This window comes from Haemorhous mexicanus, chromosome 10 (assembly GCF_027477595.1).
Source record: "Haemorhous mexicanus isolate bHaeMex1 chromosome 10, bHaeMex1.pri, whole genome shotgun sequence".
Classification (NCBI taxonomy): domain Eukaryota; kingdom Metazoa; phylum Chordata; class Aves; order Passeriformes; family Fringillidae; genus Haemorhous; species Haemorhous mexicanus.
Window position 1 is genome coordinate 4,599,196 of NC_082350.1, and position 27,088 is coordinate 4,626,283.

Consider the following 27,088-nt stretch of genomic DNA (forward strand, 5'->3'; position numbering starts at 1 on the left):
CCTGCAGCAGCCCCGCTGCCGGATAGAGTCCGCCTGACTGAGCAGCACAAAGCATTCGCTGGGAAAGTTTGCTATAAATAACACCCCCGCCGATTTTCGCCTCAGCTTCACCTAGTAGTATTATTATTCTTATTATTCACGCATTCTGCGGCTGATGGTGTGCCCAGGCTTCTTCCAGCTCACAGCCATCATCACCCCGTGTGTGGCCGGAGCATTTTCCTCTTCCATCCAGTCGCGACATCGCGACCAGAGCCTTGCGGTGGCCCATGTGGCGACCGCAGCGGGGACAGACCCCACTCCCCTTCCCATGCAGATTGCCTCCAAGCGGGAGCACAAACCGAGCCCCGACGAGCGCCGAGCTCCGCTCCTCGGGATTCATTTGAAGGCGGCACATAAAGAGCCGAGTGCTTCGGGGAGGCGCAGCCGGCTCGCAGCCCACCTAGGTCCGCAGAGCTGGGGATTTCGGGGCCGGGGAGCGGTGCCCGGAGCGGTGCCCGGAGCGGGGCCGGGGAGCGGAGCGGGCTCGGGCCGGGGCTGGGGCTGGGGCCGGGGCTCGGGCGGGGCCGCCGCCGGTCGGAGCGTGGCCGCGGGCGCGGGGCGGCGCGGGCGGCGCTGTGCATGCCGGGCGGGGCGGCGCGGCCAGGAAGCGCTCGCTGCCGGCCCAGCCGAGCCGAGCCGAGCCGTGCTGAGAGGAACGGAGCCCGGGCGCAGCCGGCGGCGGGGGCGGGCACAGCCGCGCCGGTGCCGCGGGGGCTGGGGCACGGCGGAGGCAGCGCCGGAATGGGGGTGGCTTCCTGAAGCGCGGGGAAGGGAGGGCGGGAGGAGGTTGGTTCTTGCCTTTCGGTGCCTCTCCGCCCCCCTCCTGCCCTTCTCTCTCTCTCGCTCTCTCTCGCTTTCTGGCAAGTTTGCCGCTGTGCCGCGGCGCCTCCGGAGCGGCTGGCTGCGGGCTGCCCCTGCCCCGCTCCCGGCGCTGCCCGCGGCGGGGCGGGCGGGGACGGCGGCGAGCCGAGGCGACCCAGGGAGCGGCCCCGCCGCCCCCGGGGAAGGCTCTGCTCCGGGGAGCAGCGGGGGGAGGCGGCTGGCACAGACGCCGAAGCTCCGCCGCCCACCCCCCGGCAGCGCCGCAGTCTGCCCAGCGCCGGCAGCCCCGGGAGATGGTGACACATGAAGCGTGCGGGAAGGACCATGGTTGAGAGGACCAGCAAGTTCTTGCTGATCGTGGCCGTCTCGGTGTGCTTCATGCTTATCCTGTACCAGTACGTGGGGCCGGGGCTGAGCCTGGGTTCCCCCAGCGGCCGCTCCTACTCGGAGGAGCTGGACCTCTTTCCCACGCCGGACCCGCACTACGTGAAGAAGTATTACTTCCCCGTGCGGGAGCTGGAGCGGGAGCTCGCGTTCGACATGAAGGGCGAGGACGTGATCGTCTTTCTGCACATCCAGAAGACCGGCGGCACCACCTTCGGCCGCCACCTGGTGCAGAACGTGCGGCTGGAGGTGCCGTGCGACTGCCGGCCCGGGCAGAAGAAGTGCACCTGCTACCGGCCCAACCGCAGGGAGACCTGGCTCTTCTCTCGCTTCTCCACGGGCTGGAGCTGCGGGCTGCACGCCGACTGGACCGAGCTCACCAATTGTGTGCCCGGGGTGCTGGACCGCCGGGAGAGCGCCGCAGCCAAGACGCCCAGGTAGGCACCGGCCCTGGGCCGAGCCCTGCCCGCCGCGCTGGCCCCGCTCCGGCCGCCTCAGCCGCCTCAGCCGCCCGGCCCTGCCCCTGCCGAACCCCCTGCCCTGCGCTGCCGGCGTGCTGTGCCTCAACCTGCCCCGAGCCTTTCCTCGGCTGCTTCACCTGTCCTCCCCTCCCGTCCTCCAGGCTGTGCCCTGCTCCTTCCTCCTGCAAATTTCCTGCTCTTTGCCTCCCACGCACCTCGCACGCTGCGCCCTGGAGCCCATGGTCTGCTCCAGCAGCCTCCCCTCTGCCGAGAGCATCTTTGTGCTGGTTACTCTCTGTTTTAAGCGTTTAGCCTTTACCTCAGACATCGCTTGCTGCCTTTTAGGAGCCGTTTATACCCCACCCTTAGTCTCAAGCTTGTCTCTGTAACCAGCTTTGCCCCGACCCTTTTCCTCCGGCTGAAATTGTTCTCCCGTGCAGCCGAGGAGAGGCACACGAGCCCAGCAGTGCTCATGCTTCCCTCCTCGGTTTACTCCCCCCGTCTCCACACAGCTTTTTGCACATTGCAGAAAACACTCCTTAAATCCCCTTTTTATGTTCCTTGCTGTTGATCTCCACGGGAGACCTGAGTTGGGGAAAGCACCTAGCCTGTACTTGTTCCTTGAGTGTCCTTGCTGTGTGCCCCAGGAGAGAGCCAGAGCCATCCTAAAGCACCCTCGGTACATCCGTGTGGAACACCCGGTGTGTTTCTGCCCTGTTACCCCATCATTCCACTGCCTTGGTCTCTTCATGAATTATAAGCTTATAAGAGAAATTTTCTGTTCGAAGCACTGTAGTAAAGACAGTGGTGGATATTGAGATATCCAAAAGATTGAGTTATTTTAGCTCAGTGTACTGCTGCCTTTCATTTCACAAGACAGTTTTTAAAATTATCACTATTTTTTAAAATTATTACTATTTTTTAAAATTATCACTATTTTAGGAACTATGCACGTTCCTTTGACATATTAGTCATTCTATTACAGCACTTTGTAATCTGTTTGCCTTAAAGTTTCATTCAAGATCTTATGCTAATATTTGCTTATGCTATATACTTTATTTATAGGTGTGTTGTTAATATCATACATAATCCCTTTAATGAAAAGTGGCCTTTAAGTAAGCACACTTAGGCATCATATCTGTGTTTTCCCTGCGTTTTTTAAAAGCAATTCTTAATGATATTTCTTTCCTCGAAGCTGTGTGCAATTACTGGGGTTCTTTATTGGCTCTGTCATGATTGCTGCTGTTTTCAGCCCGTTTCAGTGTTAGTCATCCAAGTGTGCTCAGACTGCTGTCGTGCTGCCTGACCCAGCAAACTGAAGTATAGAACTGAAGGGTTGAGGCTCTCCTGTGCTCTCTTATTAATGAGGTGTTTGAGAACACCTCGGAGTAAAATACCCTCTGCCCATCGAGGTTGCTGCTGAGATTTTTGTGAAGTGTGGTTAGGAAAAATGTGCAAAGTTCAAGCCTGATTTAAAAAAAGAAACAAAAATTACCTGTTTTGTGAACCTTGGCACTTGGCTAACAAACCATTAACCTTATATAAAGACCTGTGTGGGTTTATGAATTGTCTCAGAGCCTTGTGTGCTTCCCTTGGCAGTTTTGTATGAAAATTTGTTACATGTTCAGTATTCAGCTTTCTTCTATTCAGCAGCTGGGTTTTTTGTACAGGTACTTGAGAAAGGGGCACGTCAGGTTGTGAGGTTGCAATTCAATTCCTTACAGCAACTTGTAAGAAGTTGAGAATCAAAAGTCTGTTGCTTTATCTCACATGCTTGTAAATAACATTTTCCTTGCCATTTGCTTTGGGACATCAGGAACTGTATGCTTCTTAATTGTCTTGAATTTTGAATGTGCAGGAAAAATCATTAATCCTGTCCCATTCCCTCATGTACTCTGCATATCAAGAAACAGTTGTGCCCAAGTGATGTTTCTTGACTTCCTTTAAATCTGAGTTAGAACTTCTTTTGCAGGAGTTCAAGGACTATGATGTGGAAGCTTTAGATAATCTGTGGTTTATCACCTTGGTCTGTTAAACAAAACAAAATTTACTGATCATCCTTGTATCCTGGGGATGGTTTTAGTGCAGCCAGCTGCTGGCTATTTTAATAATACTGTCCTTGGATCTGTTGGCACCTTATCCAAAATGTGGTTTATTTCATGCCTAAGAAAACTGCAAATAAGAGACAGGCAGTGCTTGTTCAAAATAAAAATTTGATGGTTTTTCTTTGTTAAAACACAGATAGTCTTGTATTATGCCCATTACAGTAAAAGCAATATCACTTTATTTGTCCATTGTGAGTGTTGGATCTCTTATGTTGAAATGGGACATCTTTTCAGGAAAGGTACATGCTAGAGAGGCTCCTCTTTTCTAATGGAACTGAACTATGAACACATCTCTCTCAAAGGAAACAGAAAAAGGAGCAGCAAACAACCATTCTCTCAGATTTTAATGTTATCCAATCTGGATTTTTGAGTGTAGTCTTCAAATTCAGCTTTTAAAGCTAATGTATTGGCTTCTGCATTTGCTGCCCAATACAAAGTTTAAGCCTTTGCACTTCCAAATATATGTTTGGCCCCCAAAACAAAACAGCTGACGTGTGATTACAAATAAATCTGCCTTCTAGTGAATGCTGGAAAGCATGAAGGTCACTCAGTATTGCCCACATGCACAAATCATGAGGTTCAAGCTGTTCCCTCTGTAAGGAATGCAGTTCTGTGGCTGCCCAGTGCCCTCTTGCACTACATTCCATAACCTGGGCATGGAACATAAATTTGCAATGCAATTCAACTTTCTTCATTGTTCAGTTGTTCTGTGTCTGACTTCATGATTGCCAAAGGCTGCATTTTTTCTTTTCTTTCTTTCTTTCTTTCTTTCTTTCTTTCTTTCTTTCTTTCTTTCTTTCTTTCTTTCTTTCTTTCTTTCTTTCTTTCTTTTTCTTTCTTTCTCTTTCTTTCTTTCTTTCTTTCTTTCTTTCTTTCTTTCTTTCTTTCTTTCTTTCTTTCTTTCTTTCTTTCTTTCTTTCTTTCTTTCTTTCTTTCTTTCTTTCTTTCTTTTTTTCTTTCTTTTTCTTTCTTTTTCTTTCTTTTTCTTTCTTTTTCTTTCTTTTTCTTTCTTTTTCTTTCTTTCTTTCTTTCTTTCTTTCTTTCTTTCTTTCTTTCTTTCTTTCTTTCTTTCTTTCTTTCTTTCTTTCTTTCTTTCTTTCTTTCTTTCTTTCTTTCTTTCTTTCTTTCTTTCTTTCTTTCTTTCTTTCTTTCTTTCTTTCTTTCTTTCTTTCTTTCTTTCTTTCTTTCTTTCTTTTTTCTGCATTGATGCAGTGTCAGGGATGGGTGTGTTAGCTCCAATGGGTCAGCACTCCAAAAAAGTGCTGCTTCTCACCCCCTTCCCACCCCCTCCTGGTGACTTGCCTGGTTTGTATTCAAAAGGCTTCTGGACTTGTTGAAGTAAATGTTATGTTTTATACACAGCCAGTGAAAGAAAGATTGATTTGTTTGAGGGTTGTAAAACTTGGGACTCCAAGGAACTCTGAAGTTGGCTGTGCTTATCAGTTAAGTCACTTAGCTGCAGTTCTCTTCGTGGCTTTAGTAGAGGGCAAATTCCAAGATTTGGGGAATGGAGGCCTCATTATTCCTTGTGCTGTTGGGCAGAAATAACGGTTGCAAAAGGCTCTTTTTAAAAAGAAGCAAAATTAGGATGCGTGCCTTGAGTCACCATGCTGATATTTCTGCAAGCAGGAACTGTGAACTGCTCCCTCCAGTTTGTTTTCACTGAAAACCTCAGAGATCAAATCTCTTCAGTTGATTCTGAAAAAAAAAAAAAAAAGGAAAAAAAAAGCCAAACTCTCATTTCTTTAATTTGACTTCCAGAATTAGAAAAATCTGTGAAGTGACCCACTAGTGCCTTGTTTGCTCCCAGCACAGGAGCACAGCCCTGGGTGTTCTGAACTTGTACTTGGAGAACACTTCATCAGTGAACTCGACTCTAATGTGCTGCAGAAGCAATAAAACCAATATATTACACCAAAGGAATTCTGTGTGTTTCCCCTCCTTCCTATTCCCAAAAAAAAGCCTGAACAAACCCCAGACATCCCAGGCTTTGCTGCTGTCCTGCTGGTTTCTGCTGCCTGGTGAACACAAGAGCATCAGAGCTGGCGTTCTCCTGGAGCTGCATTATTCACATGGAAAGGATTCAAGGCACACAGCTCCTTTAAAACTGCATTTCTGGGAGCTCCCTGTTGCTGGGGAGGACCCATGGAGCTGGTGGAGTGTTGGTTGGGCATGGCTGGCTCTGTGCTCCCCCAGCTCATTTTTAAATTCATTATTTTTTTAACGAGCTGCCTCAAGACATGAGCTTAGCCTTGGCTTTCTGCATGGGTTTCTGTGCTAGTCTGTCATAGGAGTTTGGTTTCTGAGTTCATCTTTGGACAAAAATAACTAAAGTGTGTGCATGCTTCTGGTTTCAGTATTTTTTCTCAATGTTTCACACGTGTAGGAAGAAAAAAAAATTGCAATCCACAGACTTTTATGTAAGAAATCCATGGCAGGTCAGTAAAACCTGCTGTTATGCAGATCAGTCTCTGATTAGCTATTTACAGCTTATGTTTTGGGTTGGTTTTTTTTTAAAGAAACAATTAACAGGGCTCAGCAGTTTGTTTGTTAGTTTGATTTTTCTGAAGTGTGAACTTTCACAGCTTCCAACTACATATCTGTCCCAATGCAGGGATCTGTTCTTGATGAGGTTTTTATTATATGTGTGCTTGTGAGCTGCAGAAACACACTGTCAAGAAACCAACTGTTTGACAGTGGAAAGCCTCACCAAATCATTTTTATGATATTAGCACTTTTTAAAAGCTTGGGCTTGTCATTCTTTTAGGATCTGTGTGTGTTGGGGGCTGAGTAATACCTGTCTGCAGGGAGCAAGGGGCATTTTTCTCCACTCACCAGTTCAACTCAGATTTGTTTATCATAAAGACCAGTGGAGAAATATCAATATAAAGCTATTTTCAATAGCTTGGTTCATTTCTCAAATAAATTCTACTAGACTGATAGGAAACTTTTTGCACCTGGTTGTGCTCACCCACAAAGCCAGGCTGGTCTTTCACAGCCAAACAATTCTAAAGGGCCAGGTAGTTGTGTAGTGAAAATCTTTAAATTTGACTCGGTTACCAAAAAATTAGAACTCTTCAAACAGCTGCCTTAGGTGTGAGGTATTCATTTAAGTTTGGTCTAAGCTTTGTTATGCCAGGTTTAATTACTCTTACTGGGTTTTTGTTGCTGTTGTTGACAAAGCAAAAGGATGTGTGTGCATTTGTACTGACCTGATTTTTCAAACTGAGACATTTGGCTGTTTTTCATTAATCTTTAAACAAAAGTTGCATCATGACATAGTAATTTTGCTTTTCTTGCTTAGAAGTTTGCAAACACTCTTTGCCTGGACATCAGATTTTGCCCTTTTCTGGTTGTCATTTCCTGCTCTCCAAATAAAAGTGTACAGAATTTGGAGTAAACCCTTGGATAATCACCTCTTCCTTTTTTTTTTTTTTTTTTTTTCCTGTTGTTTTTCTCGTTTTTCTCATTTGTTTATTCCTTTTTTTTAAACAATTTTGAAATAATTATTTTAGAAGAGCTGGCTTGAATTTTATTATTAACTGAACTGGATAGTTTGCTAGATACTCCCATTATAAGGAGAGTAATTAAGGACTGGTCCTCTGTAGATGCACATGGGTTCCACCATGCTAGTGCAGGCATTTTTGGGGGTGAATTACTTATTAGAGTTTGTAACATTTTGTGTGACACTACTTGGCCACAGCAATGCCAAGCCCAGTTTTCAGGGCTCTGCTGAAGGCTCCTGGTTTGGCAGTGTGAGATGGAGAACACTCACCAAGGAATAACACCCCAATGTGATCTCCAGCAATGCCACCATGTCAGCTTTATGCTTCACAGGAAGAAATCTGTGATGGAAGGAATTTGGGTTTCATTAGTGCTGTAGAGGCTTTAGGTGAAAAACAGCATGAAAAATTTGATGTTGCTTGATGGAACAGCTGCAGAATTACCTGGTGTGACTGGGGAGAGGAGCGCGGAGAGGACTTTTCCCTGCAGGAGGCTGGGGTTGGGTATGAGAATGTGAGCTGGAGGAGGTCATGTTACCCCTGGAGAAAGCACTGCTGGAGAGGATGAAGTTACAGCTGGAGATGATTGCAATGCTGCCTCTCCCTGGGCCTCTGCTCCTTCTAGGAAGGAGCAGGAGATCATCCTCCTCTGGTGGCCCCTTCCCTCCAGGATTTGTGGGGTTAGGCTTCATGGGCTTGTCCAGCAGTTGAGCAGAAGCTTCTGGCTGCCTGTTGTAGAAATTGGAGCAGTCTCAGCTGGGCCCTGTTTACTGGAAAGTAATTCAGGATATGCAGGGCTGGAGTTAGTTAAGAAAACTTCCTCATGAGTTCATTTCAGAGGTGAGGTTGATGTGCCTTACCTGAGTCATGTTTGTGCACAGTGCCCACACTTCTGGCTGGCTCCAGAGTCCTTGGTGACTCCTTGCCAGGATGTTCCTACCCCAGATGTTACTCACAACAAGGAACAGCAGAGCTCCAGAAAAATCAAGATAAAGCTAATCAAGAGGGGTTGTGGCTGTGCTCTTCTAGTGACTTTGACCTGGAAGCAAAGAGTAATGAGAGAACACACCTGATTTTAAATTTACTTAGAAATACCTGTCTTATCAAACCTGTGACATCCATTCAGAGTCTCCCTGCTCTACATTCTGTTGTCTTGTACAGATTATGGCTTTTGTAAATCTTGGGAAGTGGGAGAGCAGCATGGACAATTGCCTTCAGGCACTCAGAGAACCAAAATCCCTGGTTTATGTCTCTTTTATTTTAAACTTCCAATTATTTGGAAGCAATTTTACCAAATTTGTAGTAGTAATGCTTTAAATAGGTAATATATTGTCAGTGAACAGTTGGGATTGTGCTTGCTTTAGAAAGCCAGAGTGACACAGTCTAACTCCACAAAGGTTTGTTTATGCTTTTATTTCCACAAAGTACTAGAACAGAAAGGAATTTTCTGTTATTGACTGAAATTGTGCTTTGTCAAGCAAAGATGAAGCATGGTCTTTAATTCCTAATATTCACAATAGTGATAGCTACCAAGTCAAGATTTTTGGATGAAATTTCACTTGATGTGGACAGAAGGGAATGATACTTCTACATAAGAAGCAAAGACCTTTTACTGGGCTTGGAGAATAAACAAAGAACTGCAGGAAGAAGACAGAGCTGAAGTAGCCCATTAGAAATTTGCTTGTTTCACCAGTGATGGCTGACCTTAAAAGCAAACAAACAAGCAAAAAAACCCCCACCCTCTGCTTGTTGTAAAGGAATTGAAATAGAATGGTGAGGAAACATACCCACTTGAGGCCACACAGCTTCTGTAATCACTGTTTGATGTAGTTCTGTTCCCCCTTCTGTTTCCGTAGCAGGGCACTCTGCAGGAAATGCAGGCTTGAGAATGTCTCTGAAGAGTCCTTTGGAGATGATTGTCACAAAGAGCCTGCAGCACCCCTGTGCTGAAGCAGTCAGGTCTGAGATCTGAGCAGGATGCTGCACGCAGTCCCCTGTGCTGCTGCCAAAGGAGGAGCTATTTCCCTGTGCATGTCTGCTGGAGCCTGGCACCTCCTGGGGCTGGGAAAGGGGTTTTCAGCAAAGGTCCATGCAGGGAGAGCTCATCAGATGAAAAGCTTGATAGGGTTTAGTTACATTTCTACATTTAGTTAAATTTCTGCATTTATTAAATGGGGTCAGCCTGTGTCATTTCTGTGCTTAGTACTACAGAAGTACAAGACAAGATTCTGGATGGTGAGAAATGGATTTGGAAAGTCATAGTTGTACTGTGTAGCAAAAGCTAATAAGCTGAAAAACATTTATAAAGAATTGTAACCAAGAAATAAGTTTTCTTATAGTTTAGACATAGTATAATATAGTATAGTTTAGTATATACTTCTTCATCTCTTCATTGAGACTGAAAATAAAATAAAATCTTCTAAAACACCTCTCAGTTACCCCATCTCTATAAAACCAAAAAAACCAACACTGCATGTGTTTCATCCCTACAAACTGCCGAATAAGGCTAAGGATATGAGATATTCTGGGGCATCTCTTTTTCAGTGGTGTGTCCAGAAAGGGTTAAGAAGGTCCCCTGGTCCACCTTTGGCTGTAACCTGAACTTTTTAGCAGTACTAATTATATCTCAGCAGTTCTAATTATAGCATTCTTTCACCTGTGTATCTCAAAGCCTCTCAAAAATTTATAGTAAATAGCACCTGGTGTTATATTAATTTCAGACTTCAGGTCTGTGCCTTCATTTCAACCTAAAGACTCTTCAGGGGTCTGTCCTAAAGCTGGCTTTGGCCATAAATCTCAGACTTTCCTGCCCATTCACTTGGGGTCACTTTGGTTTTTTCACTGGTTGCTAGTTTGTTAGTGTTTGGCTCTGTTTTTCCCTCCCTTCCAGCATTTTAGTGGTAAATTCTACGCTGTAACTCACCTATGTTTTTCTAGAGGAAATAGTTCAGAATTTCCTGCCAGTTTAAACAAGAAAACAGTTATTTGCAATTAACTTTTTATGGTCTGACTCTGTGTTTTATTCCATAACTAATCTCCATCCCATTAAGCAGAGATTCTTTGATTACACCTCACTGCAGACTGAAATACTGTGATCACTTTTATGGAGCTGTTCTACATGAGGGGGAAACCTCAGAGCTTCCTGAGCAGCCTTTGCATTTTTGTTTTTAAAACAGACCAAATTTCCTTTTGCTTAGTGGTAATCTTCAAGTACTAACAAGATGATTTGAGATTTTTCTGCCAAATAGGATCACTTAGAGTTTGAAAATGCATGGTGACTTTGCAGTAATTTCAGATTTATTGAAAGGGACCTTGCTTCTGGACAAGTGCTAAAGATTTAAAAGTGCTGCTCCTTTCATATATTGGAGTTACTCTACATGTTAGTCTTAGTTCTAGTTTAATTGTGCACACATATAAGAGATCTGATAACACTGAAATATTCAGGGACTTTTGGAAGATTTTGTGAAATGCATTGCACTGATCATCCTTTTTTTTTTTTTTTTTGTAAATATAAAAATGTGGCTTGTATTTTTTCCTCTCAGCTGTCTCAGAAGATTTAAACATCCAAGCCAATACTGTAAGAACAGAATCGACTTTTTTTTGTTTAAACTAACAGCTCTTGCTGCCATGACCCCCTTGCTCTCAGTAAAGATTTTAGTTGGGATACCTGTGACCCTATATCAAAGCATCAGGATAAAAATCAATGCCTCACAGCTAAGACAAACAGCAGCAGCATGCTGACTCACCAGTTTTCTGACAGGTTTTGCTTTCCTGCTGGAGATAGACAAAAGTACAAGCAGAACAGGAATCACTGAGTATAACCATCATCAGTAAAGCATCCCTTCTGTTAACATGGCTTGACCACAAAAGACAGGATTACCTTCTTCTGTTCTCCTCCTCTTTCTCTTCTCTTGCCTTTTCTTAGGCCTTTGAAAGAGAAAAGACAGATGTGAAGTGGGCAGCTGTGCAGGGAGGAGGATGGAACAGATTTATTCTGGCTGCTGAAGGGAGTGCAGGAGGGGTCATTTAGATTAAACCCCCCCATTAAGGGGAATACTTCATCCCTGGTGTACTGCACAGAAAAGAGATATACAAATGCACTATGGCACAAAATGAATGATATTCACACCCCGAGATGTTGAAGGTAAAAAAAGGTACATTTATTTTTGGACTTTGATATTTATAGAATTTTAAAAATGACTATGAATTAAAAAATTAAATACTTCTCTAGTTACAGTAGTTAAATTAACAGTTCATCAATTCTCCTTCAAAAAGCAATACAAAACAATCATTATTTACATTAAAAAAATGTGTAAAAATCTCCATTACAAGAATGTAAACATCAAAAAGCTTAGAAAAACTTTAAAAGAACAGGGCAACAATATACAAATGCAAAAGGAGCCCTTTCAGGTAAGGAAATGCCTTGGCATCTCCTCTGGGAGGGCAAAACTGGAACTTCTTGTTCTGAGCACCTGAGAGAAGATTCTCTCATTGGTTATACTCCTGTGGCTGGTGTTATTATTTGTACCATATCCAAAATAAATCATCTGAAGTATTTTTTTTCCCCCCATTGAAGTTTTCTTTGGTTTATTTGGCTGTGCTCACAAATGTGTTTAAAAATGACACCATCTTTCTGTGTGTGTGCATAACCTGACTCCAGGGGAGCCTCAGACCTGGCCAGAGGCAGTGTGCTGAGGTCCTGTATTTTTAACAACCAGATTGTGTTACACATATCATGTCTCTGGCTGCTGCTACCCGTGGCTTTGATTTTGAAATGTAATATTACACTGAATGCTAATGACTCAATATTGCCCTTCATTACTAAAGCCATTATTTAGGCCCAGCATTTAATCCTGCACTTCTTCTTGTACTTTGCAAATGGGCTTTTTCTGAGCAATGTGTTATTTCTTTATAACACCTGAGCAATTTTATTTCCCATTCCCTGAACTAATACTTTCTTTCAGTTGCCATCGTCTCGTACCTTGATTGCTTCAATCTATGTTTCTGAGCTTGATAAATTAAGTTTCTTTCCCTTTAGAGGTCTCTTACTGCCTAACCCTTCTCACTCTCATAAGTTCCCAGATTTTTACTGGCAGGGCTCTTTTTGTTCTGATAATTGAAGAGCTCCTTTTGTAATAGGTCAGAAAGTTTTTGCCATGCAAAATATAACTGTGCCAACATCAGAAGCAGCTGTTGGTCTGAGCAGTCAAATTTAATGCAGTCAATACACTTAAATATTTTTGGTGAGATACTGCTGCCTTCTAACACTACTCAGAAGGGGTTGTTTTCATGACTTTGACTAAACTGGATGAAGCTGACACCTGTTTATGGAGGCAGTCATACATAGCAAACACATACCTTGTAGAAACTCCAGAGTAGCCAATTGCTATTTTCAGCAGTTCCACTTCACAGTTCCCAGTTTTCAACCCTGACTCTTCAGAATTCACTCAGGCTCCAGGCAGACAGTGTGCCAGCAGTTTATATGAGCTTCATTTTCTGTTTTTGAGACAAAATGACACTCCAAATATTGAAATGGTGACACAAAAATCACTGAATGATACATGAGTTTGAATTTAAAATATAACCCTGCTGTTGACTGTTTCTTTTAACACAGGGCTGGCTATAGGTGATCTCCTGTGTGTGCCTTGGGGGTGCCAAGAAGGGACTGAAAGACAGCTGCCACAATTGTCTGAACTCTGGTTTCATTGTATGTACAAGGACTAATGTGACTCCCACCACAAAGGGATTTTCAGGGGGTTATTCAATGGCAGGAGGAGCTGTAGTTAAAGTTTGGGTGTAAAAGGAGCATCTGAGGTTTGCCATACCACAAAAAAAGAGGTCATAAGGGAATAAGGAGGAATCATACATAACTTGTGTGGACTAGGATTTTCAGGATGTAGATGGTTTGTTAGTTACCAATAAAGCTTTTTTTAAAAATAACTGTAAAGTCTTTGATCTTAGTGAAGACATAGTTTCAATTTATTGCCTTTCTTTCCACCTAATTTCTTTGCCTTGGGATTTGCTGCCAAAACTGTGTGCAGTTCTTTAAAGAAATAATATTGGACTACAGCATGGAAGAAAAATACTTGAAAAGTCTATTGTGAATCAATACAGTTTGTGAGACAGCTAGCTTAGAGAATTTTAAACACATTTGTCCTCCCTCGCTTCTAAAACGTATTTTGTTTTTTTAGCTACTACCTGCAAAGAATGTATTTTTTTTATTATGATTTAGACAGCTCCTCAGAAGAATAATTTGGCAAGTTCTGTGTAACTTTCCAACTTTTTTTCTTAGTGTTAGCTGCCTCAAGATGACTGAAGAGGTCGTGGATTTGCCTTCAGCTATTCTGAAGGTTTGCCATGCTGTGACATGCTGCTTGTAGCAGCTGCTCTGAACAGCAGTGCATGAAAAAGAGAGGTGTCTTTCCCTGAAAATGCAACCAAAAATCAGGATTAGTGCCTGGAAGTGGATGAACTTGTGGTGGCTGTGATATAGAAGTTTGCCACTTTGGGAAGGAATTTTGTTTGGAACTTTTGGGAGGCAGGTTCCTGTGTGCTCAGCAGTGTGGGGGGCATCTTCCTTGGACATCCCTTTCTCAGAAACATTACTGAAGGTTTTTCTGCACTATGCTTAAGCCACAGCAGTTCTCTGTAGGTGTTAACCTGCCTAAAACAGCAGCTCCTGGGAAGAAATATTCCCCTGGTTGGCTGAAGTGTTTGCACAGTGCTGGAACGGGAGCTGTCAGCAGGAGCAATGCAATTGTTTTGTCTGAACGTTTGAAATGGGCTGATGGAAACAGTTGTGCTTAATAAGATTCCACTGTCTGGAAAGCAAACAGGAAATCATCCATCCCATTTCCATCCCAGTAGAAGGCCCAGCCAGGGCTGTGGAAGCTGGGCATTACAGAAGCTGGATGCCTGCCCAGGTTCATTTGTTCTTCAGGAAAGTGAGCAGAGACTGTTCTTGGCCTGGCTGGCTGTCCCAGCTTGCCCAGGCAAGTCTCAGGTTTGTTTGACAATGCCAAGACTGGGTTCTGCACACTGTTTGCACAGCCAGCTCTCAGGTGCTGAGCTCTGAGGTGATCCTGCACGTGAAGGGTTGCTGGGCACGTTCAGCACAGGTTTTGTGCTCACAAGTGCAGGGAATGCTCCTCTCGTGGTGTCTGGGGGAGCCAGGCACTGCTCCCACCTTCTGTTCCAGGGAGCATCTCCCCTGTCACTGAGCCAGCAAAGGAAGCAGCACCACCAGCACACTCATCTGTTACACAAGAGAAGATTCTTGCCATACCTGTGAGTCTGTATTTGTGAACAGCCCAGGTATCATCCCTGAAAGGCAGCAGAGAACTGTGCCTGATTTTCATACTCAGGGAAAACTGTTCCTTGCCATCTGACCTGAAAGACTTCAACAGTAGTTATTTTTTATTATATGTTAACTGGGGTCACCTTGGAGCTCTTTTGAAATATGTTGCCTGTGCTGGTGTTCACAGAGGTCCCAGGATGAGGGAAGAGATGAGAATCTTGACTCTGTGTTTCAGAAGGCTGATTTATTATTTTATGATCTATTAAACGAAAATTATATACTAAAACTCTACTAAAAGAATAGAAGCAAGGATTTCATCAGAAGGCTGGCAAGGAATGGAAAGGAATGGAATGATAATAAAATCTTGTGACTGACCAGAGAGTCTGAGACAGCTGGACTGTGATTGGCCATTAATTAAAAACAACCACATGAGACCAATCAAAGCTGCACCTGTTGCATTCCACAGCAGCAGAGAATTGTTGTTCACATTTAATTTCTGAGGCCTCAGCTTCTCAGGAGAAAAAATCCTAAGGGAAGGATTTTTCATGAAATGTGTCTGTGACAGTTGCCTGCATGAGAAATGGGGAAATGTTTGTATCCCAGTCTTAGTTTAGCACAGGTGAAAAGCCATCACCTGGCAAAGCTGTGTAAGGGGTGTTGTTCTTGAGGACAGTATTGACAGGATGGGGATGTGAGCACACTCTGCTCCTTCCAATTCCTCTACAGTGTAACTGGTAATCCCTGTGCCATTCTGAATGGGATATTATTTGTACTTTTTAGAAATGCAGAAATAGAGGCAAAGACTTGATTGTTCACCATGGCATGTGCCAGGACACCAAATCTATGACAATATGTGTTTGTTGAGTGCTCATCCCTGTGCCTACAGCAGTGGGTTGTGCCTTGCCACAAGCTGTGTTGTACAGCATGATGCAATTTTGGGATCTGCTCAGGGAATGAGCTTACATTGGACTGTGTAACTTGGTAATTGAGATTTTCAGTCAGACACTAGGAGTAAAGATCTTCTAAATCAGATTTCTAAACATCTGGAAACAAATGCAGAAGCAAATCTTCCTGCAGGCTATCCACAGTATGACTGCTTCCATTTGGAAATCACTTCCCCCCAAGGCTTTCAGTCAGAATGCCTTCTTGGGAAGAGCATTTTCTTCTTGTGCTCTAGCTGCTCTTGGAGGGGGATGACTTCACACTTGAGGTGTAGCTGGCCTGTAATGACAATATAAATCACAGCAGGAGGGGTGCAGCTGCAATTTGTAAAATGTGCTGGATGATCAGCAGTCTGTCCTGCCTGCTGCATAGACTGTGGTTAGCTGTGATGAAGCACTGCTTGTCAGGGCATCACTCAGCTGGAAACCTCACAGAAACTGAAGGATGGATTCTCTGAATGTTCTGGAGATGTGGGATGCTTGGTCTGCCAAATACTTCAGGCAGGATGAATTGACCCCTTTCCTAATTAGGATATTTCCTGATTCTTGTGAATTTCTGAAGTTATTTGGGGATTGTCATGAAAAGTCTGTTTTCTGGATTGAAGCCCAGCCAATCCCAAATCTGGAAATAACTGCTCATGAGAGCAAAAAGAACAGTTATATTTGTCAGCTCTACTATTGTGGGTGAGATTTAGAGACTCTTGCCTAGTGCAGACAGGATCTGAGAAGAGTTTTCTCTTATGGAAATAAGTAGAATTACTTGCACACCAAGGAATTCATGTGACCCTTCGCTCCTTTTCATGACAATCTGCACTTGTGTTGGGATGTTTGTGAAAGTTTAAACTAAACCAAGTTAAAATAGATGCATTAAATTAAAGCTGGATGCTCTACCTGTATGAACCATAGCATGCTGAATTATTCTGTAATGTAGTATGTGCAAAAACCACCCAAAACAGTAGAGATAGAAAGCAGTGCTGGCAAATTCCAAAGGTGTCAAGTTATAAAGTTCTTGGATGCTTCAGGATTTACTGCTGGAATATTCCTGTCTTGAGAAAAACTCTTTTTCATGTGAAGTGGTCTCTGTGGGGTCAGTGAGGGGAGAATATGTGGAGGAAAGCACTGGGCGTTAACAGCTTCCCACAGGATAAAGCACAAACAGTCCTTCCTTCCAAACATCCAGTTACTGGGTGTGAGCAGGAACTCAGAGCCTTATTCTTAATTAAGAATACTGGCCTCTTGCTCCAGAAAATAGTTAAGCAGCTGTTTATAGCAGCGAGGGAGCTCAGAGGAGGAGCTGGTTATATTGATTCATTCTGGTTATTGGCTTTTCTTCCCCCTTCCTAGTTCTAAGTCATTTAACTGGGACTATCCTGCATGTCACAGAATCCTTTCTTATTTTCCATTCTGCTTGATGATGCAAATTGAAACAAAGGCCTGGTTGTTTAAACTCTGTAAAAAAGTTTACGTGCTTCTAAGCCTGGCTTTTAAATCACACCTCCAAGCTGTATGGAAAAGCTACAGGCAAGTTTTGAGCAATTCATTCTTCACTGTGTTCTACACACAGCTGATGGCGTCACAAGAGGGGCAGGAGGAGAATTAGCATGCAGATGGTTTTTTTAAGTGCTCTGCCTGGTTAGAGATGGAGCTGGGACCAGTGCTTTGAGGTCAGGTAAGGAGATACCTGGAGCTGTCACCCCCAGGGTCACAGGATCAATGCTGAATGTGCTGAAGGCTCACATGCTCCTGGGCAGTATTTTCAGAGCTGCTCTTGGGTAGCAGATGTTCTCTCTAAAATGTGACTGTCCATATGGCATCAGGCATATAAATAGGGCAGACCCCTATTTCTTTTGAAGCCTTACTTGAGCTAGAAGATAGCTCAAGATAAGATAGCTCAAGCTTGAGATTCTATCTTAAGATAGAATGAAATGGAGGAACTGAGCTATGCAAGTGGCCAGGTCATTTGTGATGTTCCAACACTTCCAGTGATGGTTTCTGCTTTCTCCAGGTGGCCTCTGTGGCATGCCAGAGTGCTCCTCTGCTCTTTGGAAATAGAGGAGTGCTGGTGGAGAATGGGACAGAGGTGTCAGTGCTCTTGAAGCACATTTGGACACTGCTCTCAGTGTCCAAACTGTGATCCTGACATCCCTGAATCACCTCACTGCAGCTCTGTGATTCAAGGACCATCCAAATTTACATCCCAGGGCTCCTTGGACACAAGGACCAAAAATGTTCCACTTAGGTTAGAAAAGTTGTTTCAAAGGCTACAGTATGGAATGTAGGAGAAACCTGGCCTTTAAAATGAGACTTCTGGAGATAGTCACAGTGGCCATCACTTCAGTACCTTGGGCAGGTACTGGGTGTTCTTGTTCTTCCTGTCATTTCCATGGCACTGTACAGCTCTGAAGAAGTTTTTATAAAGACACTGAGTTGTAAGCTGGCCCAGGAGACGGGAGCAGTTTTCCCACACGTGCTTGAAGGCAGAAAGAGACAGTGTTAGTACCAGAAATAAACATGGATCTGGGCTTTAAATATGGAGTTCAGCTTTTTCAGCATTTGTGTAGTTTTGATTCCTCCTTTAGCTTATCAGAGTTCTCTTTCCTTGGCAGAAGGAAGGTGTCTCAAGAAGGAGCTGTTTGGGGTATTGCTCCATCCTCTGTGCATTAACTCTTTTTCCCACACAGGAGCAATGACAATTTTTCAATTTTTTTTCTTTCTTTTTGCTAATTGATGGCACCATCCCTTACCTCTTTATGTCTGTTCCTTTCCATGAGGGGAAAAAAGAGCTGTAGATGATGTAGGGGGATAGAATGTAAGAAAATAAAGATAGTGCAGAAGGCAGTCTCACCCTGAGGAGTTGCAGCTGTGCTAATTACCAAAGATTAGGAACAGGCCTGCCCTTAACAGGCCACAGCTGTGTCTAATAAGGATGGGTGCTATAAAAGAGTGGCTTAGCTGGTGAGGAGAGAGTTGGAGTTTGTTGGCTGTGCTGTGAGGAGCTGCCTGTGAGAAATCACCAAGAAGGTGTGGGAGCTTTGCAATAAGATGGCAACATGTAGGTGCCAGCACTTAGTAACTCTCAGTCTGAGAAAGATGGAATTCATTCTGAAAGCCACAGGGTTAAGTGAATGTGTCACAGGATTCTGAGCCACTTCTGAAAAAAGGCTGGATTTAGTTTCAACACTTTAGTAATGAAATTCAATCATGAGTAGCAGTCTCAGGAGAGGGGCACTAACTAAAGGTCTTCATTTGCAGCTGTCTCCTGAGAGCTCAGAGCTGAAATGGGGATAAGGTGTCACACTGAAGATGTTTTGTGTTATTGATCTAACCTGGAGTGAACAAAAAAGGACTTGTGTGTGACAAAAAGAAAGATTGGGCTGTCCATGCAGGATTGTGGCTCAGCACAGTTGGTTTCAGTGGCAACACAACAGAATTTTTGGTGCTTTTAAGTCTTTTCTGGCCTTGCATGGCAGCACTGCTTGGGTTTATGGGTATCCAGTGCATCCTGCTGTAAAAGGTAGGCATGAAGAGGGCCCTGGAAGGTGCTTTAGCTCACTGGCCAACAATCTCCATTTGCCTTCAAGCCTTTTCTGGCATCAGCCTTTCTGCCATGCCTCCAGTGAGAGTGCAGTTATTCAGTTAATTTGTAGGGTGCAGCCTCAGCCAGGTTGTTTTTTGGGTTGGACTAGCCCACATCCAACTCCTGGTGTCCATGAGCAGAGAGATGTGGGAGGTTTAGGTTTTGGGAAGCTTTGGCAGGTACCACACACATGCCAGAGGTTCTGGAAAAGCAGGTTTGGATCAATGGCTTTGAGGACAAGCATTGCCAGTGCCTGACCTTTGAGGGTCACTGTGTCTGAGCAGACTGCTGCCTAATTCTGATCTTTTCAGCCCTGTGGTTTTTATGGTATACAGGCAGAAGGTGTGATGTGATCAGCTTCAGCAGCTCTTACACCTCTATACCTGTGCAGAAGTCTTTGGCAAGAAGCAGCAAAGGTGTCCATCAGAATTTAGGAGTTTGGTTTTCTGTCAATTGGATTTTTGACTAAAGAAAGAGATAGTGATGCCCTCAATAGCAAGAAGAATTCCTGCTTTTTTTTTTTTTTTTTTAGTTTTATTTGAGAAATATAAAGGGATGGAATACAAGAGCATGGTTTATTCTTTTGTTTTATTTTCCCCTCCTTCAGAGAATGGATGTTGGAGTTATGCCTGGTCATTCCAGTACTAAACACTTGCCTTCAGCAGCAGCATCACTGAAAAATAAAAAATAAGAGAATGAAAAGTTGTATACTGTGCCACAAAGCACATATGAATGTGGACTTGCATTTCTGAATTTTGAAGGAAGCAAGGTGGGAAATGCTTTATTAGAAACCTTGTCTGAAGAATCTGCAATTGCACAATTTAATTGTGTTGGCAAGGAACTCTGGCAAGGTGAGCTTCCATCACATGTGGACATCTGTGGGGTTTGCCCGTTGTTGTCTCATGCCCTGCACACTGATGGTTTAAGAGAGCAGTGTTTGCTGCATGGGAGCAGGGAGGTGGAAGCTAAATAGAGGAACATTTTCAACTGCAGCAGTCCTACTCTGGCATGCAGCACTGCCTTTTCCACAGGGATTTGTGTGTTCTGTGGAGTGTACCCCTGTTACCTGTGTGGATATGTGTGTAATGATGTGGTTCTGAAGATTTTCCACGTGCTCTCCTTTAAGCCCAGCTCAAACTACATGCAGAAGGCATCACCAGTGCTGTGAGAAAGCTCTTGAGGCTCTGCTGAGCTCCCTTCCCATGCCAGCTGTCCTTCAGAGCCCAGGGCCATAAACTAAGTTGGCAGTAACCTCAGAACTTTTGAGTGTCTGTGCCCCATGGCAGGAAGGAATGATGAATCTGACTCCATGTTCTCAGAAGGCTAATTTATTATTTTATGATACGATATTATATTAAAGAATACAGAAAGGATACTTAGAGAATGCTAAAAAGATAATAATTAAAACTTGTGACTCTTTCCAGAGTCCTGACACAGCCTGACTATAATTGGCCACTAAGTCAAAACAATTCACATGAAACCAATGAAACAATCTCCAAACACATTCCAAAGCAGCAAAACACAGGAGAAGCAAATCAGATAATACTGTTTTCCTTTTTTCTCTGAGGCTTCTCAGCTTCCCAGGAGCAAAATCCTGGGCAAAGGGATTTTTCAGAAATTATGAATGTGACAAATGTTCTCCTGACTACTCTCAGTTATGAGCATTTCTTGCTGTTTACAAGTGCCAGACCTAGGACTGAGTTTGGTAAGGAGAATTTGAACCCTGCAGGCAAACAGGACAGATACACCCACCAAGCTCAGCAGAAATCTCTCTTGGTGTCACACTTGTCACAGCTCAGAGCTGAGTCCTTCCTTCCTGCCTTCTCTTGAAGGTTGTTCCTCTCTTTACCTGTGTTACACAATTTCATTTTTCAGTGCTGCTGTCCCACTTGCAAACATTTTTCCTGCTGCAGGTTGTAGCTTCACTCTCCAAAATGTCATTCTGCAAGACTGGAGGGGCTTTGCTCCAGCACCAGGAGGGATAATGTCACTCCTGGTTTTTCTCACTATTTCAACGCTCAATTTTTGATACTTTTTCTGAAAATAACTTTCATTTTTTGCAAACCTGGCCAGCCAGCTCTGGTGGCTGAGGAGCTGCTCCTCTCACACTTGTTGCACTGAGATGTAGTTTGTGAGGATTGCAAAACCATTTGGTTGGCACCTGCCAAGCCACTAATTTTTCCAAAGCTCTACCTAACCAAGTATTTTTTATGACATCCAGAGATCAGTAGAAGTAGACAGTAAAAATCTACTACGTTTATTTCTTAATAATAAAACCAGGCACATTATATTCTGTGCATACATATATATAAAACTGTTTTTAATGGGAAATGAGCAGCTTCCTCATCTTTTGTAGTGTGTTACAGATGTTCACTGACAGAGGCTCAGACAGATCTTTAATCTTAGAGGAATTAAGTTTGGTCTTATCTCTTTCTGAAACTTTGTAATATTAAAATGTAACATGTTTCATCTTGGTTTCTTAAGAAGTACACAAATCTAATTTCTAAAAAGAAACTGGTAGAGCTCAGAAGTACCATTTTATAATGGCAATAAAGCAAACATTTCTTTAAAAGAAGCCTAAGAGGGATTATTGCTTACTGGCCCTTTTTTCAATACAATAATTTGGAACAGTGGGTTAAAATTCTCTTGAACTTGTCATGTGCTTAATTTTCTGAGCATCCTGAACTGTCTGCAGTTTGAAAACAGATACATTAGTGGTGTGTTGCAAGGAACAATTTAATTTGTATTTTTCCTACATTTTCCTTGCTGCTCATAGAATATAATTAAATATGCTGTTTAACCTGGTGGGGGTGTTTTTCTGCAGTATTAATACTGAGAATAGGTTTAGACTTAGGCCCCTAAAATCACAGTAAGCTCAGAGTTTTTCTTGCCTTGAAAAACCTGCTGAGCACCTCAGAGGGCCAAGCTCTTAATAACTGAATATTCCAGATACATCAGTTGTTGGTTTTTTTTTCCTCTTTTTCCTTGCCTTAATTTCCTCTTCATTTTTGCAATCTGAAGTTGCTATTTCTAATTTTCTGCTATCTTTTGTCATTAAAGTTTACACATGAAAGCATAAATTACTTCTTTTTCTGTAGAATAGTCAGAAGGGAACAGGACCAGTGTCTTTCCTGTTAACCCTTGAGGTTTTTGGCAGGTGCCCTCTAAGCAGTGAGTCATGCTGATAGGAAAGATTGGGGGCTCACAGGTGGTCCTTCCTTGCCTGCTGCATCTTCCCTACAGCACTCGGTTCTTAAGGCATTGGATTTTTCTGCAGCAGAAGCACCAAGGAGAAAAGTGCTTTCTGGCTTTTTCATTTGAGTTTCCAGACTGCTGGGGAAGATGGGAAGAAGAGAGGTAGGCATTATTTCTGCTTCATAATTAGGTCAGTGACTTCAGTTGTACCTAAAGGGTTGGAGCTGTAGCTGAGTCAGTGGCAGATCTGCAAAGGCAACTTTATTTTATTTTGCTTAATTTTGTTGTGCTGACAGATACATTAGCTGCTGAGGAGGGAAAAGCACTTTGAAATGAAGCTGCTGTGCATTTCAGTGATCTTGGCCCTGTATGTCCCTATCAAAGTCTTTGTTTGACATTGTTGAATGTTTTGGTTTTTTTAAAGATCTGTTTCTTGGGTGGATTCTTACAGTTCAGCAATGGTCAGTGTAAGGCAGTGAGTACAGACTGTGAACTGTGACTGTCCTTTTGGAATAAGAGTTTTGAGAATTAAATATGAAAAGAAATGGGAGGATGTGCAGAGAAAAGGGCTGGCAGAGAAAATAGAACCATTGACAGCAGGTGCTTTACAGCTCACACCCAAAAATTGTCATTTCTCCATCTGCCCTGGCAGCCACTGCCCTTTTGCCCCTGTGTACCCTGGGGAACTCTCTGCACTGAAGGGAAGTCACCCAGGAACTCCAAAGCAAATTATTTTAAAGAAACAGATGAAGAGATCAAGTGAGACCATTCCTATCCATGGTTATTTCTAAGGGAGGTGGGGAGGAGCTGTGAGCTGGGAGAAGAAGAGGAAGTTTACAAGGGGGATGTTCTTTATTTTCCTCTGATTCACCACCTAAAAATCCTGCAAAATGTGAGTGTGCCTTATAACTGCACTGGGAAGGAAAGGCTCAGTGATTCATTTTGTTTGTTTTAATTGAAGACTCACTGGAAAAACAACTTATTATCTTAATAAGCCTGTTCAATGTTGTATAGTAGAACCCTTTACAACTACCATTGTGTTTCCCAGAGGTATAAAACCTATTTTTTTGCATCTGTGAAGCACTGGCAATCACCCTTTCATGGATTTTCAGGTTGGTATGTGAAAAATAAGAAGCATTTAGCAATTCTTGCTAAATTATATTTTTGGGCTAATATGTTGAAAATGTGATGTCTGCAGTTTGAGTTGCATTAACAATTGTGTGTCCAAGGTGTCACCTCAGGTGTGCAGGGAGAAGGCAGAGAAGCAGGGTGGTTTGAAGACTTTGGAGTTTCATTCCATCAGAAACAAATCTCATTGTTATTTTGTTGTCTGTGTCCTTTTCTCTGCTGAAAGCATGTCTAGAGGAAGTGGAAATTTCATGTTTGGCTTTCCTCACTCTTCAGTCCCTGAGTGTTGAGTCAGCTTCCTTTCAAAGCCTCTGGTGGCACGAGAAGCTGTGTGATATAATTGCTGCTGCTTGGGTGGGTGTTTGAAAGGCATTCTGCTCTAGGTTATTGCTCCAGTGCTGGGTGGTTTGTATGGTTCAATTTGTAACATTTTTGAAGTGATTTTTGAGTGGATTTTTTTAGCTGGATCACTATGAGCAGAAGTAAATGATATATTTGAGGTCAGAACTCAAGTGGGGGATAGAGCTCTGTGTTGATGTGGATTCTTTAATGAAAAAGGAGGCCTAAAATTAAATCACCTACCAAGAAATACGAAGTTGAAATAATGTGCAGACAGCTGAAAAGCACAAGAAGATCTTTTCTTTCTGAAATGAAATAAGAGAGTTGGTGTGATTTAGTGGCAGGTCAGCACAGAAGATAGTGTTATTGCAATTGTCAGTGCCTTTTCAAAGGTGTTGGTGTTTTTCAGATCTCCTGCCTGTGAAGGGTTGGATTTTTGGTACTGCCATGAGGTGTATTACTACAGCACAGTGATTTCCAGTTGCTCTTGCAGCAACAGCTGTTCTATATAAAGGTTTCAGATTAAAGATGGGGGAATAGAATAGTTATATAAATATACTCTGCTTCTGTTCCTGCAGAAAAAAACAAACTGCAGTGGAGACTCATAAATCAAAGGAAAAGGGAGCATGCCTTGTGTATGTTAAGTCAGTTATGTGGCCTGAGCTTGTCAGTCAAACATAATGAAATTCATATTTCTGCTGAAATTACTGTTTTCCGCCTCAGAACCACAGAAGATCTCACAAGTCCATGAAATGCCATGAGTTATAAATACATGGGAATTCTGTGCCTGCAAAAAGAATGTACTGAGGCAGTAGGGACTGAAGTTAATAATATTCTTTTAGTGCAAGGGGAATAGCATCATGGAACCTGGCAGACACCAGGGTGGTGTTTTTCTAACATTTGATGTGCCACACAGTAATAATCCAGTTGTGAGAGAGAACACAGTGGCATGGCAGGAGATGTATTGTTGTTTTGGCATGTCATGATGATAAAAAGGTTTGCTGCCAATTTTGGTGAGAGGAAGGGACAATTCTTTCTATTCTTTCTAGTCTTGTTGTTGTCTTGGGGGTGAAAAATGAAAAGCAAAGCTTGGTGGGATGAGAGGGTGATGAAGCACAGTAAAAATGGTTGAGACTTCCTACTAAAACACCTCTCTGCCAAGTTATTAATACTGACAGCTACTCTAATAAAAAAAAGATTGTGGATTCCAGAGGTGATGAAAGATACCTTTGTTGGTTTAGCCAAACTGCTAACAAAACACACTTGGTGTGTTATTTTTCTTGTTACCTTCAGCAGATGATGTTAAGCCAGTTTGTAGACATGTCTGAGCAAGAAAATGTTCATTCCTACTGTGTTACTCAGCATTAGAACAGTTTGCCAAGACTCAGCCAGATTTATATCAAATTTTCATTTGTGGAATTTTCTTTCTGACTGACCAAAAATAGGTGCCCTTTGTACCCATCAGTGTCTTTGTGGCCAAATACTTGTAACAAAACTTGGCCCTTAGCACACACGAGGTTACTCATTGAGGACCATGAGCTGCCAGCCTGGAGAGTTCACTGTGCCTCATCCTGCATAACCATCAGCTTCCTCTGTGGCATTTTCCAGCTGTGCAGGAGCAGTTACACCCTCACAGAGGGTACAGAAACACCTGGGCTAGTACATTTTTCTTCTAATTAAGGCTAGGACTTGGCCAGGGTCCAGGTCTTAACCAGAAGAGTTGCCCTAATATATTTCTTTTAAAAATCTTTCAATAACAGTAACATTAAAAATACATTAAACCATTTATTACTAATAAAAATCATAATGTAAAATTATTACTCATTAAATCAACTTCATTAGAACTTAACCTTACTAAAAACATAATATAAAATATACTTTAAGAAAGTATAAAGTTAACCTTTTAAAGATTTAAGATACATTGGCAGTTAGAAAATAGAACAAGAGGTTTTAAAATAACACGTGTCATAGATAATTAGATGAAGATATGTTAAAGTTTATGAGAAGCTAAATATAAGTAAGGTAATAATATCTCATGAACAATGCTTAGTGGATTCCTTTTATAAAAATAAATCAGTAGGGATTACCTTAAGGAATGGAGACCTGCAAAGAAGATGATGATGACAAAATAGCAGCCAGCCAGTGGTCACTCCAGTGTTCTCCCAGCCCCAGAGGGTGATTTATGTTCAGTAACCATGCCACAGTAACTCAGATGCTGGCCCAAGCCATGGCTCCTGGTTCTGTGTTTTCACAGCAGGAAATTCAGTGTTGCTTCATTGTTGTGAGTTTCTCAGCCAGCCGTGTCTCTGGCATAGCATGAGTGTTATTTTTTAGGTGGAACCCTCATGTTGTTGTTCATTTCCATTAAGCTGTGCTTTCTCTCTGCCCTGTGCTCCTGAAGTTCCTGCCTGACCAGGCAGGGGTTGGAAGGTATTCTTCTCAAAAGCACAAAATTGTCAGTCAGGCAAAACCCATGACAATTTTCAGCTTGAGGTTTATAGGGACCTGCATCAAAACATGATTTCTCATTTCAATCTGACTAGTATTTCTGGTAGACAGAGAAGAAATTGAAACTTTTTTGTAGTTACAGCAAAACCCAGTGGCCAGTGCTGAAAGCAGACACAGAGCTCATTCTCAGTGTGGTGGGCACAGGGGATAGGCTGTAGGGCAGCATCCTGGTTTTGGAGATGAGAATTGGACCCTTGGACCTGTCTAAGCCATCTGCAGGGTGGCTGAAGGGCAAAAAATCATCAGCCTAAGTAGAAATGCAAACAAACCATCAGGCTTTTAATCACAGGGACAGTGTGGGAATCATAAATCAGGGAAAGGGCTAATGGAGTGCTTACAGGAAGCACAGGTGATTAGGAAAGGTTAGACTTTTCTTTTAAGGTACTTTAGCTGCTCACTGACCCTGCACAAACTCAATTTTTGCATAGCAGATATGATAAACAGAAAACAGGATTATACAGGAAGAAATCAGCATTATGTAGATTTTCTCATGCACCCCTTTAATTGCATTTTCTGGACTCTGAAATAGGTGTGCTTCTCTTTGCTACATATGGGAGCAAAACACTGCACCCTTCTGATGTACAACAGAGAGTCATAAAATGTTCCTGTATTCCTTTTTCTTACCTCATGGGGGTTTTTTTCAGTTGCTGCCTCTCAGGATTGGAAAAAAAAATGCCTTTATAATATGATGGAGTTCTTTTTCCAGAAAAGAAAACAAGTGAAGTTTCAAATGACAGAAGAACATTGTAAAGTAGCTTTTGTGTTCATGTAGATCTTATTTTTGTAGTG

General features: G+C 42.9%; 1 protein-coding gene across 3 annotated transcripts in view; it reads left to right on the forward strand.

The window, feature by feature from the left end:
* Window positions 1-820: 820 nt before the first annotated feature.
* HS6ST1 (heparan sulfate 6-O-sulfotransferase 1) overlaps window positions 821-27,088 on the forward strand; it is a 193,430-nt gene continuing 167,162 nt past the window's right edge. For all 3 annotated transcript variants that reach the window (XR_009487618.1, XR_009487619.1, XM_059854977.1), the window contains exon 1: window positions 821-1,682. Coding sequence is in view for 1 of the 3 variants with exons in the window: in XM_059854977.1 (XP_059710960.1) it covers window positions 1,165-1,682 (518 nt within the window). In the remaining 2 variants the exon portion in view is untranslated. The remainder of the gene's footprint in view (window positions 1,683-27,088) is intronic.